General features: G+C 42.2%; 1 protein-coding gene and 1 long non-coding RNA gene across 4 annotated transcripts in view; one reads left to right on the forward strand and one right to left on the reverse strand.

Annotated features, from left to right (window-relative positions):
• LOC144388922 (uncharacterized) overlaps nucleotides 1-416 on the forward strand; it is a 1,792-nt gene extending 1,376 nt beyond the window's left edge. The window contains exon 3 of the long non-coding RNA XR_013453179.1: nucleotides 82-416. This is a non-coding gene — a long non-coding RNA (uncharacterized LOC144388922). The remainder of the gene's footprint in view (nucleotides 1-81) is intronic.
• On the reverse strand, nucleotides 413-13,477 carry frs3 (fibroblast growth factor receptor substrate 3). 3 transcript variants are annotated; one of them, XM_040203441.2, is made up of 7 exons: nucleotides 13,067-13,467; nucleotides 11,576-11,701; nucleotides 11,357-11,445; nucleotides 11,048-11,234; nucleotides 9,333-9,494; nucleotides 7,587-7,708; nucleotides 413-7,503 (listed from the first exon to the last, which is right to left on the reverse strand). In XM_040203441.2, the coding sequence occupies exons 3-7, from the start codon at nucleotides 11,420-11,422 to the stop codon at nucleotides 6,175-6,177; spliced, it is 1,866 nt and encodes a 621-aa protein (XP_040059375.1). In that variant the 5' UTR covers nucleotides 11,423-11,445; nucleotides 11,576-11,701; nucleotides 13,067-13,467; the 3' UTR covers nucleotides 413-6,174. The 3 variants fall into 3 exon arrangements, with proteins under 3 accessions (XP_040059375.1, XP_077948104.1, XP_040059374.1); XM_078091978.1 differs by having other exon boundaries at nucleotides 4,807-7,503; nucleotides 11,567-11,701; nucleotides 13,067-13,477; XM_040203440.2 differs by lacking the exon at nucleotides 13,067-13,467 and having other exon boundaries at nucleotides 4,807-7,503; nucleotides 11,576-11,714.
• Nucleotides 13,478-13,717: the final 240 nt, after the last annotated feature.

Below are 13,717 nucleotides of genomic sequence, written 5' to 3' on the forward strand. Positions count from 1 at the left end.
TTGCAGCTATTTAATCTGCTTATCTGCAGTTAACAAAACTTGTTTGTATCTTAAATCTCTTTTTTCCTTTGCTTTGTGCAGCCCAGCCCCAATTTCATGCAACCATGTGACCCCCTGCCACTGCTTATTACACAGCGGAGAGGCTTGAATGTGTCTTTGTAGTGACAAAACCCCCGAGGAAAATAGAAATTCCAGACGATCATGTTTCATGTAGCCCATTTACATTCAGTGGTTAGAAAGGTATCTGACACTCAAATGTCAAAATGAAGTGTTCTCATGGAGTCTTGTGACACCAAGTGTAGGTGGAGACAAGTCTATTTGCCTGTGATTGATTATAATAAAATGAATCATTGAGCGTGCTAAGACTTGACAATATTGACGGCAAGTAGAGTAGAAACAATAAAAGCTCTGCTTTATTTGTGAGGCTCCTCTTTTTATTTTACAATAATTCAATAACCATAAAACAAGACAGACATACAAACACGAGACAAGACAGCTACTATTTATGGCATATATGTTACAGTTTGCTGTAAATCGCTAGAGCTAACATGGACCATGCTCTCTGTATATCAAATTATTAAAATTATTTACACAAGGCAGAAACTAATTACATGCTGAAAATAATGTTTAAAAGGGAAAAAATAAAGCTTTGATAAAAAGTAATAAATACTGCGCGGATTGTGGAGTTGGAAAGCTGTACATATTCTTAACAAAAGGGGTTTTTTTTACTGAATGGTGTTCACGTGATTTATCCCCTAATAGCACAGACATCCATCTCACCGCTGTCAGACCGGAGGATCAGAAGGATTATCCACACAATGGTTTGAGTATTGTATTGCGCACGTTTTAAACATTTCATGTCGGCCTTAAGTGTTTCTTCTGAAAGTTATAAGTAGCCCAGAGCAAACAAAGCCTTTCACAACACTAACCAGGTTTTATCAGCCCACAAAGGTTCACACAAGTTCTGTTGACTTTTTCTGTTCATTTTATAAGTTTGGCAGGTTCCTGGTTGTTGAGCAGACTGTTTACTCAGGAAACCATGAAAAAATATCTTATAAATGTAATTTGTACATGTAGTACTTGATCTGGGAGGAAAAATGCCTCGTATTACTCCAAAACCTTTATTGTTTGAAGGTTCGAGGTACAGAAAGAAAATAGACACTGTTCAGTGGCAGTAATATATTTTCATAGCTTCATTTTAATATTAGAATTACATTTACTTTTACATTTTGGACAAATCCACATTATAATTCAGGGTGAAATTTACCAAATGTCAGGCAAATCTTTACGGGCACAGGGTGGGATGAAAGGAGGTCAGATAACATACATCTGTTGTCTGAAATGATTCAAGAATGAAAATGACCCAATTATTTATTTTTGACAGTTCAACAAATGAAGCACATCACCTTTTGTATTCACTTCTAATGAATCAAGATGATTAGACCATCACAGCACACTCATTTATAAGCCATGGATAGAAACACAGAAACATACAACAAATATATGAAGAAACTGAGACACAAACATAAAGAAATGTACCTTTCTTTCAGCAAAAATATTTAGCATGGTAAAACCTTCAGCTGTGCATTCGTATCACTGTCTACGACAGCAGCGGGTCCCTCGAGTCAGAGAGTACCTGCTGTCCCTCACAGGTCCTGGATTTTTTTCATGCTCAAGTACATTTGGCACTCAGTCGATTTGTAAATTGATATAATGGTCACAATGTTTAGCCAATGCAACCTGTATGCAAATACACAAAAATGTACATCACCCTCTGGCGGTGATCCCACCCTTGCGCCAGACAAAAAACCACCAGATAAAAATAATAATATTACAGAGATATTACAGTTTACTGATACTTTCAGTATTTTGACGGAGATCGGTCTCATAGCATGGACAGGAAGTAGAAGTTTTACAACATGTGTGATGTTCTGTCATTTTGAAGATGATACAGAATCACGTAAGAGATGCTGATGCCGACAAAAATCACCGATGAAGATGTGTAGCATCAAGGTGCACACCGTGTTGCTGGCCTTTTTTTCTTTCAGCTCTTATCATATGCATTCAATCTGACGTTTCACATTTTCAGTGGTTAGAAATTTAAAAAGTGACGAGGAATCACCGAGTGCACCGAGGACACAGGACTTTTTATGCTACCAAACGTACAATGATTTAACACCATGTCAGTCACACTGAGTTTGGCTATTTTCACTGCATCTCTTGAACCATTAAACAGATAATCGAAACCATGAAGCATGTGACCTACAGAAATTACGACTTTTTAAAAATAACAACGCTTAAGGAAACGCTTCAGATACTTTCATGCCAAAGAGTTCAATGAGATGAGGTTGATACCACTTAATATCAATTGGAGCTTCATTTTGCTGTTGTCCCCATTTACAGAAAAAAATAAAATCACAATTTATCGTTTTTACATTTTGTTTAAGATCTTAAAGGAGACCTAGTAGCTGGTGGACATATTTTGAGTCAGACTAGTCGTTTGCCCCTGATGCATTTTTCTAAAAGTTCAAAACCTTCATAATAAAAATAAAGTATGGTTTAAAACATTTAAGAGTTGGCCCTTTTTTTCAACTACAACTTTGACTAAAGCCCCTTTCAGTTTTGTCACACTTCAAACTTTCTACGGGCGAAAGTACTTATACTTGTTTATTTTTTCACAACAGGCCTCCCTCTCTGACAGCAAAGGAAATATTACTCAACCTTGAAAATGAAAGGCACGGTGAGAATTTTGTTCTTCTTTTTTAACGGACTAAATGGCGTTCATGTTTTTACATGAATCACAGAGCAAGCCCTTTTGTTAAAACAACCCATTCAAAAAATTCAGTTTTGGGATCTCAACGATACCAGGTGTTACCCTCAACGCTTGTTCCTTTGCCCTGCAGAACAAATCCCACCTGTGAGCCGTGCGTGTTCCACAGACACCTGTGTGAAATACGCTTTGAGCGTAAACACAGGTGATGAAAACTAAACGTTCGAGATAGCATCGACCCGAAACCAATCGTAAACCAATGAGTTATGGGGTTGGAGCTGCACTTCATTCGAACCATAAGATCACATGAGCGCTTTTTGGAAAAGCAATCATTAAACATCTATTGATTTTGATTCTTAAATCAGTGAATCAGTACGTGTTAACGATGCCATAATCACGGCTAACTGGTTTGGGTGGTGGTGAGGTTACTGCGTTATAACAAAGATAGTTAGCACGTTTCAACATGGATCGGACTTTTTTAAATGATCATAAAACCACATGTAACCATATTATGAGAAATTAGAAGAAACCCTTTCTGATTCCTGGATGAAACATCGCCACTTTTTAAAAAAGATTAATACAAGAAAATGTAATTCAAGTACTGGCAATGGCCGCCTACTGAATGTTACTGTTAATGTAAGTTCAAGAAAACAGTGTTTGACCATCAAGAAAACAGGCTTTTTTTTTTACTGTCATAGCTGATATTGTACTATGAAGATCGAAAAGTAAACATCGTACCTGAAATAAAAAAATAAGACTGCTGATTTACAGAAGAACAGGCGATTAAATACAGTAAGCCCACAACTCTATAGACTAATATTTCAATTTCACACTTCATACATTGGTCTGAATTAGATTGACAAAAAATAATTTACCTATTATTGCAAAAATGTAAACATCATTTCAATGTATCATGACAATATCTTTGCAAATACAGTCAGAAATCTCCTCTAAAAGTTGGCCTGTTATCTTTTTTAAGCGCCATATTAAAGTATGACAATCAAGCAAAAACACAAACCATCAGCTTTTGATTGAAGGTTATTTAAAGCTTCTGTGTTGGGAATGTTCACCAGAAACGAAAACTCTCACATTATTTTTTACCATTTTAGCAGTAGCACTAAAATATTTAACTGATGAATTAAAAGTAACAATATATTTCGCTTTTCTGTTTCAAATATTTTTAGATGGAATACTTCCAAGATCTTGGATTATTGGCGAGAGAAAACAAGCAATTTGAAGACATAACGTTTAAAGTTCACCAATTAACCTGGCAAACGACAGCTAGACTCAGTAATACATTTTCATAACATGTCCCACAGAAGACCAAAAAAACCTAATCAGAATTTGAGAATTTTTAATTGCCTCCCTTATTGATCGAAAGCTAAATACCACTGCCATCTAGAACTCTCAAACATTTGACCACCCTACTTCAGATGAAAACATCACCTCGACGTGAGCACTCAACGATGAAAAGATGAAAGCATTGGTGGGCCTGTGCTTCCGTTCCCTCTCCTATCAAACAGCTAGTTTGGCGAGAAATCAATCAGTGAAATGAAGTATTGGCCAAATGACACATCCCTTGAAATGGCACATTAAATATTTCTACTGCTCAGAAATAATCTATGGAAAAAAAACAACAATGCTACTTCTATTAGCAGTTAAACATATGGTGAAGGATCTGACATCGCATAGGTTCAAATATGTAATGTTTTCATCTTGACAAGTACCTGTAGCTTACACTGTTAGTATGTACATGTAGCAGCATAAAACCACCCTGGCTGTGATTATCAGACCACAAGGTTATCGTTCGTATATATATATCTCGCTCCCAAACGCCCGTCAATATGGATGAGGTGGAATGTGCTATTAATCTATCCTTAAAAAGTTGGACTTTTCTAAAAACGTGGTGTCCTAAACGTTATCACCTCATGCCGATGATCCGTCATATTGGTTTCTATAAAACCTAATGGCACGTTTGATTTGATTCATCACACAGTTTGGAAATAGGTTTTGGCACTTCAAATATAAATACCGTCTTTCTTTGTTTTTTTTCAAAATATAATTAAGCACAATTATAACAGTAATACACCAGCGATAATTTGAGGTGAAACTTTGGTCTCCACATTACCAACTGGATTACAAAACGCTGGTCATCAAAAGGAAAACAAAATAATTACAAAATAAAATAATTAATTAATAAATAAATAAATAGATAAACATCCAACTACGATTGATAAATGCCTCAAAAAATTGCCACTGCATGACTTGATTATCTTGTAAAAACAAACCATTCACTCCTAATAACCGAAAAATGACAGATTCAGCACTTTATTATGTGAGGTTATAGATTAATGCCACTAATTGAGGTTGATGTCCTCTCCATCAAAACATGTAAATAAATCATATCTACGAGTGTCCGTGAAATATTTTGGCCCCCTGCTTTTGGTAAAAAGGACGCGGTCCAACCTGTGGCTCCAGTGGAGTGGGAGTAGAGACGGAGAGCGTTTCAGTGGCCCATGGTCAAAAGTGCAACGTGACAAGCGTAAACTGCGTGGACCTCCTGCAGGTCTGGGGTGATGTGCAGGAGGTGTGATCGGAGATGATATGCTACTTTTTCATTTGCTGCATGTGGACAGGAGAGAGCAAAGCCCGTTTAATTCCATGTGTGCTACTTTTACCATCATTCAGTTGAGTATACTTCTGCTGATATCACCATCCGCTTCTGTTCATTTCAATGCTGGAAAGGACTAAACCATTCCCTAAAATATGATAAAATACAATTCCATAGGATTGTGTGCAAAATGCTCTATAGGCATCAGTAACAAATAATGGTATCTTCAACAATATCAGGATCAAAATGCTTGTGATGATATTGGCCGGTATCTTGGATCATTGACCTTTCTTCATCTCAACATTTACTGTACTTCTTCTGTAGTGAGGGTACCATGTTTGACTCCCATGGCATTTAAGTAAAAAGCCACATTGATGTAGAGTAACTAAATTACAGGATCAATTTGTATGAGTGGAGATGGGTTTATGAATTCAAATTTGCTGATACATTATGACAATGACAGCTTCCCCAGAGGTCTCTCCTCTAAGTCATAGCAAAGCATAAAATCATATATACATATGTATATATGTAAATATCCATATATCCAGCAAACATATTTGCAGTAAAACACTGCAAACACACATGTCTAATAAATAACACAGAATAAAATGGCAAATTCTCCTCAGAGATTTCTCATTTCCTTTTTATACACACAGAAGTTTCTAATTAGGTACCTGTACTGTATTAGTCAGCCCGACAGTTGATTGGATGGATGACAGTGAAGGGTCCAGTGTGCTAGGATGAGGATAAGCCTTCGTCCGTCTTCATCGATCCTCCTCACTTTGAACACCGTTTACAGAGGCAGGTCTGTGCTGTTGTGGCGAGTCTTTCTGGAAGTCCCATCATCTCTGGGCAGAGCTTTCTGCAGGTTGGACATGGCGGCGGTCTTCTTTAGGTCAATGACTGCGTAGCATTCACTGCGCCGGGGTGCCTGTGGGCCACATTTTTTGGGTGGTAGGCGCTGGTGCTGTGGCTGGGTCTGGGCACCCCCGCTGTTGAGGCCTTGGCAGGGAGGTTCTCCCTCTAGGTCCACCTGGATGTAATTCAGTTGCCGGGATGGAGGCATGTGGCCGTGCTCGCAGCCTCCGACCCCCGACCTCGATCGCCTGCGGAAATCAAAGCTAAATACCCCCCCGCCTCTGTCCGGCTGACAGGGCCGTGGATGCGGGGGGCAGGCGTGTCGGAGCCGCGGCGGCTGCACCTGCTCCGTGTTCACGTAGTTCTGCAGGGCATCTCTGTGGATGCCCCGACCATCCTGGTGATACCCATTGGGTGTCCCCGGTCCCTCTGAGAACTCATACTCATCAAAGTCCTCCTCCTCCTCCTCCTCGTAGTCCTCCTCATCCTGCTCGTCGTCTTCCTCTTCCTGCTCGTCGTCCCGCTGCAGAGCGCTGTACTCCCACACCGGCGGAAGGGAGGGCAGGTTCTCGTAGTTGAGCAGAGCTGTCCGCCGATGACCCCCGCCCATGCCCCTCTCGCAGGCGTAACCCTGCGGGGGTAGAGACGACGGGCCGAGGGCGTGCGGGTGCAGGAGGGAGTGCGTGTGACTGTCCCCGGTGCTGCTGCTGCTGCTTGAACCCAGAGACTGCGACACGCTGCTCGGACTCAGCCGCTGCTTGCGGCCGCTCCTCAGCCCGTTGATGTTCTCGTAGGTGAGTTCGCCGCTCTGGCAGCTGTCCGAGTGCTCGAGGCCCGGGTGCCGATGCGCGTGGTGGTGGAAATGGTGGTAGGAGTGAGAGTTGCAGAGGTGCATTGGAGGCTGCTCGTCGCCCTCCGTCTCTGAGCCTGTTGCACCGTCTGCTGGCGGAAGGTTGTGAGGATTTCGCCCGTGCCTCTCCCGCTCTCTGTCCCGCTCTCTCTCCAGCAGATGGCGCTGTGCCGGAGTGGGGCCAAGCATGAATTTGACCTCCTGCGAGGACGGCTGCAGGAACACCTGAGGATCGTTACGCTCCTCCAGGGGACAGCACCGCAGGTTGGACGGGGGATTTCCTTGACCGCCGACAGGCATGGCCCCTCGTGTTGTTTCAGGGAAAGAGCCGGGCCGCACCTCGGGCAGGGAGTGCACACAGTGACGCATAGAGAGGTCCCCCTCCATACTAACAGTGTTTACATAGGTGTGGGTCTGTTGGGGACACGAGGAATACAGTTTCATTGTGAACTAGCACAGATACAGTGAACTGTCAGTAGCATAGCAGTCAGTCTTACCTGGTCCTCCAAAGCCATGAGGGTATGTCCATGATCGTCAGCAAGAGAGGGCTGGGAGGAATCTCCTCTGATTGGGTAACCGGGGTATCCGTTGGGAAATGCCTGAACAGGGAACGCTGGAGCTGCACACACATTTTTATGACAATATGAAAACACAAGGACAGCTTTTTTTTAATCTGGTGGCTCAACAAAACATGCTAAGAGAACCCAGAGAAAATAATGCGTCAATAGTAGGGGTGTAACGATTCATTCACTGAATCGAATAATCAATTTATATTCCTGCGATCCAACTGAATCGATCTGTGCTGCGCAAATCGGCATTCTGGACGACATATATCGATTACAAATCGATTGAAATGGTACATAATCGATTGTATCGATACTTTTTTTAGCACTTTAGACACGTTAAACGTTACTCGATTCAGTCTGCCTGTCTGTGACGTCATCAGTACGCAGCGGCAGCCGCGCGAAACTCGGAACAACAACAAAACACAGCGTGGAGGAGACGACTGCGAGCAAGACATTTACAAACCAACTTATCGATCCAGCGTGTGGAAACTTTTTGGCTTTTGCAAACACGGAGGTGTTCTAAATAAGTCGGCCGCTGTTTGTAGAATATGTAGAAGCCAAATAAAAAACCACGGAAACACGACGAATCTTTCTGGCCATCTACTAAGGCGCCGTGGGATTAAACAACGCCGACAGTCAGGCACCTCAGGCAGCGTTACCGCTGCAGCAGCAGAAGGTAACTCCAGCTCTGCAGACACCTCAGGCCTCGCCAGCACCAAACTCAACATCAGAGTAACAAGCGGACAGACATGCGACCCTACAAAAATGTTGAAAATGGCACTTGATTCAAATTAAAGGTTAATACATTTGCCATTAATTGTTGTTTGCTTGTTTATAATATCCATAATTCATTTAAACCTGATTTCCTTACAAGAAACAACAGGGATCTCAGAAACTTTGCCTGCACTGTCCAGTAAAGTTACTGAATCGTTTTCAAGTCACTGAATCGAATCGAATCGTTCTAAATTAACCCAAATCGTCCATGAATCGAATCGGCAACCATGAATCACGATTCGAATCGAATTGTTGTTAAAATGAATCGTTACACCCCTAGTCAATAGTATCTAAAGTGAGGTAAATAAATATATTTTTCATTAAATCCAGTTCTTTTGTTTTCATATTTGAAAACGTAATGTCATGAATTGTTGTGCTGAGACTGAAAAAATGATTCATTGTGGCTACAGAAAATATATATATATTTTTTTTCCAGCCGTTGTGCCTAATTCTGACAGCATCAGTCTAATAATTGTAACCCAACCGTTCACCTGCTTTACTACATTTATGGCTAAACATGCATATCTATCTGTGGGAAATTAGTGTCGCCTTTTTTGTCTTAAGACTATTTAGATACTCTAAACATGATAGATCACATCAGTATAGCTTGTTGGCTACGGTTTTTAGACTTATTGCAATCTAAATAATTTAAACAAAATCTGTATTTTATACTGTACTGGGTACGATTTAACCTAATTCTTTATGTAAGCTTTGAACAAACGTCTATCATCTTCGCATCTAGACCTAACTAGCAATATGAAGGGTCTATGGCTGCAGTCACATCTTTACTTTGAAAAAAAATGTCCCAAAAGTACTGCTCTATTGCTGAATGCAAGTTCTACAATAAATATGCACTGTATAATTAGCTTCACTCGTGTGTGTGTGTGTGTGCGTGTGACTCACTGTTGGGAGTCTGTGGTGTGCGCGACATTTCCATCTCTGGGGTGTGCCCACTGCGACTCATCATCATGGATTCTTCCACCACGTTGATGCTGTTACATTGCATCAGCTCCTGAAGCAGATTGAAGATCTCTTCTGCCCGGGAACACTTGAATGCAAAGATTCCTAATCAAACCGACAAATTAGCAACATTGTTAGTTACAATTAGCCAGCGGCTATGAAGAGACATATTACACCTTGGCAAGAGGAAAGAGGTTATATCATAGTTCAAAAAAATTGTTGCGTAAATGCTGAAAACACTCGATACCATTTAATAGTCTACGGCAGCGATTCCTAAAGTGTGGGCCGCGGCCCACTGGTGGGCCACGAAGGTACTGCAGGTGGGCCGCGAGAGGTCATTTACAATAAATAAATAAAATGTTTTTAATTTTCAATTTTGAAAAGTTTGAAATGAATATAAACATATTTATGATTTAAATTACATGTTATTCTTTTATCTGACCTATTTTTGATCCGTATCCATTGCATCTAAGACCTGGTCGTAACATTAGGGTTGCAAATTTCTGTATTTTACTTAAAACGATTGATAATTGATAAGATACAAAACGCACATCTTTTTCTCAGTTTAAGTATTATTTGAACAATACTAGCGGCACATTAGTTAAGTGAAACATTAATTGATAAAGCACAAACAATTTAAACTAACAGATTAATAAAACAATAAGGCTCTCGCTCGAAACGGCTGCTCTTGTCCGCCGTCGTTATTCAACAAAAGATTTCCGCGGCAGGGCCGCGGCATTCTTGAGTTTGGGAACCGCTGGTCTATGGAATTTCTCACTTTGTTAACAAAATAATATTTTGTCCTTCCAGCTCAAAAAAAGGTTTAACATCTTATTGATTGTCACCTAAATTCCCCAATGCAGGAATACTTAAAGCCAAGAGCACAATAATCAGAAATAAATGATCAATACAGGGTTTACAGTGTAGGTACAGTCATGTACAGGACATCAACACATAACTTCACTCTTAAAGTCCTGTAGATAAACACCACATTGATGAACTCAATAAGAGTGTGTCAGGGGAGGATGTGTGAGAAAGTCATCAGTCAGTCAGTTAAAGATAAAAATCTGACGTTCAGCCGCTTCATGCAGATGTGCACAGATGAGAAAAGAAGCAGGGTTTTAACTTTTGTCGTAAAGGTCTCCTCCTAAATTTACGCACAAGTTTTACTTTCAAACTAAGCAAACCGGCGAGTGCAACATTATGAATAATAATAATAATACATTTAATTTGTAATGCACTTTATATTTAAGAAGATAAAGATGACCAAACTTCTGGGTTCTTGGTTAAACGCCTAAAATTAGGTCTGTGTTGAACACAAGCTAAGGATCTTATAATGCTTTTTTCTGCAATACTGCCAAATGTATCCCATGATTTTTTTCTCCTCTATTGGACTTTTGTCAAATAGTAAATTAAACTACAAACTAGAAAAACCATCATCATCGGGTCAAGGGCTGGGCAATATATTCTGGAATATGGGAATAATGGGATTGTGGGACTAGATATGATGCTAGATTCTATATATTTTAATGTGCTAATCGTTGCTTTTCCTAGTTTTAAAGGCTGCATTACAGCAAATATATGTTGTCATCTCATGTACTTAAGTGTTATCTATTTATTACACATTCATCTACTGAAGCAGAGAAGCGCTCGCTTACCCTGCCCCGTCTGACAGCGGCGACCGCTCTCAAAAGAGAACAGGTTGGAGTCGTAGCCGTAGCGGCGCAGGCAGAGATACGGCCATCGGATGGCGTCCCTCTTACGCGTGTGAAGAATGAGCTCGGTCTGGGTGAGCTCCATGATGCCGGAGCCCAGCTCGTTGCCCTCATCGTCCACATTTGTGACCTGGGACACAGATGGAAGTATATATATGTGCAGCCTACTACAATACACGTTAGCTGCGATACACAGGTGAGTACCAGCCGAAAGATCCAAAAGAATTTAAGGTCACGTTTCGGATTATTTACCTTAAATTTGGTGAGGTGGTTGTCTCTAATGGGGTCTCTGTACAGACAGCTCCAACAGCTCCCCATAGCTTCAGCAGGCCAGCTGAAACCTGTCAGCGAAGCAGACATCATCACCCACTGCCGGTAACAACATCAGCGATTGTGCGCACGTTATCCAACTCAGACAGCACAACCATCAACTTCAAGGTACAGGCACACAACAACAAGAACCTGTCCTACTCAGTCCAGGCCATCAGCGTAAAGGGATTCACGGATCAATCCCAGGATCTTCGACTGGGCATCGTCGTCACAAGCCAGTTAGTTTGTTGTACCGACGTCCTGAAGAGAAGCCTCATGTCCTCCCTCCTGAAACCATCGACGACATTCAGGTTTAGATCGCAGGTGTACATGCAACTCCCCTACAAGCAAACATCAAAATACGACTTTTGTAGAAGAAGTATACGTGCACTCAGGGTATGCCGGTGGCCTGAACCGCTCGCTTTCTTCCTTCATTTCCTGTCACCCCGCTATTATTCAATGACAATATCAGATGTCCAAAAAGGCCTCACACATAAAATAATTCAACAATATCACTTTTTAGAGACAAAGTTACAGCACTAAATCAGTACTAGAACCATCTGCCGTGGCCCAAATTCAGTTTCCTTGTAAACTGTATTCTGAAATGAATAATTTCATTTTTACAATCCCAGTCAGCTGCTTATTCATATCAACACGTCCCACAACGTGTTGATATGAATAAAATATGTGGTATGTGGATTTTAAACAGAGCACTTATTTGCACTAATAACACGATGTATTTCAGGTTTGGGGGAGAAAAAGCTGACCGGTGCATCTCTAGTTAAAGACAATTGAGATTATTGTCACACATCTCCTACGTACAGTTCCAAACAAAAACAGATATAAGTTTTACAAATGATTAAAAGAATAATATTCCTTTTTTTCTTACAGGACGGAGCAAAGCTATCACTGGAAATGACACATTATGCATGTGGGTCTTCAAACCATGAATGAAAAAACAACAACAACAACAACACTGGGTTATCTAGCAGTACACATCTGTGCTTCTTAAGCATAACTGTGCTTCTTCCAGCATAACACACACACACACACACACACACACACACACACACACAGACCAACATCTCTCCCTCGTTCTTTTTTCCCTGTGCTCACATCTGCTCGTGTGATTGCTCAGCCTCACTCACACGCCGCCGCATTGAGTGTGTACTCTAAACCCGGGCCTCCACATCTGGCTGGAGATGCCAGGCTGGACTCCACAAACACCCCCGATTCTCCTCCGCTACCTCGGGTCGATCGTTCAGCGAGAAGCAAAGGGAAGCACCGGGTTACTCCGCATCCAGCAGGCGTACATCTCACTGGTCGAACGGGCTTTCCCCTCCATCTGGGCTTTTTCACATCGGGGGGGCGGTTCGGGGAGGAGGGGGGGGGAGGAGGGGGGGGGGGGGGGGTTTAATTTTTTTGCTCAATTAGCCAACGCAGAAACGCCCCCGCCCCCCCCCCTCCTCCAAAAAAAAAAAACCCGGAGCCGAGGCTCCGTGTGCCGCGGAGGCTTCCAGCTCTCAGCCCCCGGTGAAAACCCACCAGGCGGCTGTACGCGCACGACGACACGGCTCAATGACAGCCCGTTCTCCCGGGAGAGAGGAGAGACCACTGCGTGAAACACAACCGGGACGACGCGCTGCTACTCACATGTCTGCTACGGGTTTTTCCCCCCCGTTTACCCTCCTTTATATATATATATTAGCTCCAATGCGAAATGAGCATTGAGACTTAGTTGTCAGCTGGTGGTGGTGGTGCTGCTGCTGCTGCTGCTGCTGCTGCTGCTGCTGGTGGTGCTGGTGCTGGTGGTGCTGGTGGCGGCATGTGGATGTCGCGCGGAAGAGACGCGGATAAAAATGCAGTCAGAGCTGTAGGAATGGAAAAAAAAAAATGTTGTTATTTTTTTTCCTCCTTATACGCCCCCCTACTGCAGCACGGGCCTCTCTGCCTGTGTGACATTTCCCGAGCAGCTGGGGTGAGAGTTCACCGCCAGACAACGAGGCCGAGAGGACCGACAAGAAGGTAAGACACGCTGGAGGACCACGCAGGGAAAGGTGTGTCTGGCCGGAGGGCGGAAGGGAGGAAAGGGGGCGGGGGGACGAGGAATAACAAGTCGGCCGGGAAGAAGGAGCGTCTCAACCTTTCATGAGCGCGTTCATTACTTTGTGTTGTTTTATTTGATTATTAAGCGTTTTGTTTAAAGTCATCCTCCAGCTTATTATCAGCACAGTTCTCGTTGACTTTCACCAGGATTTGATCACTGAAGGGAATAGTTTGATGGTGCTTATTCAGTCTTCAGTT

This window comes from Gasterosteus aculeatus, chromosome 17 (assembly GCF_964276395.1).
Source record: "Gasterosteus aculeatus chromosome 17, fGasAcu3.hap1.1, whole genome shotgun sequence".
In the NCBI taxonomy this organism is placed as follows: Eukaryota; Metazoa; Chordata; class Actinopteri; order Perciformes; family Gasterosteidae; genus Gasterosteus; species Gasterosteus aculeatus.

Excerpts from the sequence above, each read along its gene's own strand:
- frs3 (XM_040203441.2), bottom strand. The coding sequence starts at position 11,422 with ATGGGGAGCTGTTGGAGCTGTCTGTACAGAGACCCCATTAGAGACAAC. Across the intron at positions 11,235-11,356 it reads ACCACCTCACCAAATTTAAG|GTCACAAATGTGGACGATGA; the intron begins GTAAATAATCCG and ends TCTGTGTCCCAG. Across the intron at positions 7,709-9,332 it reads CACACCACAGACTCCCAACA|CTCCAGCGTTCCCTGTTCAG; the intron begins GTGAGTCACACG and ends ATGTGTGTGCAG.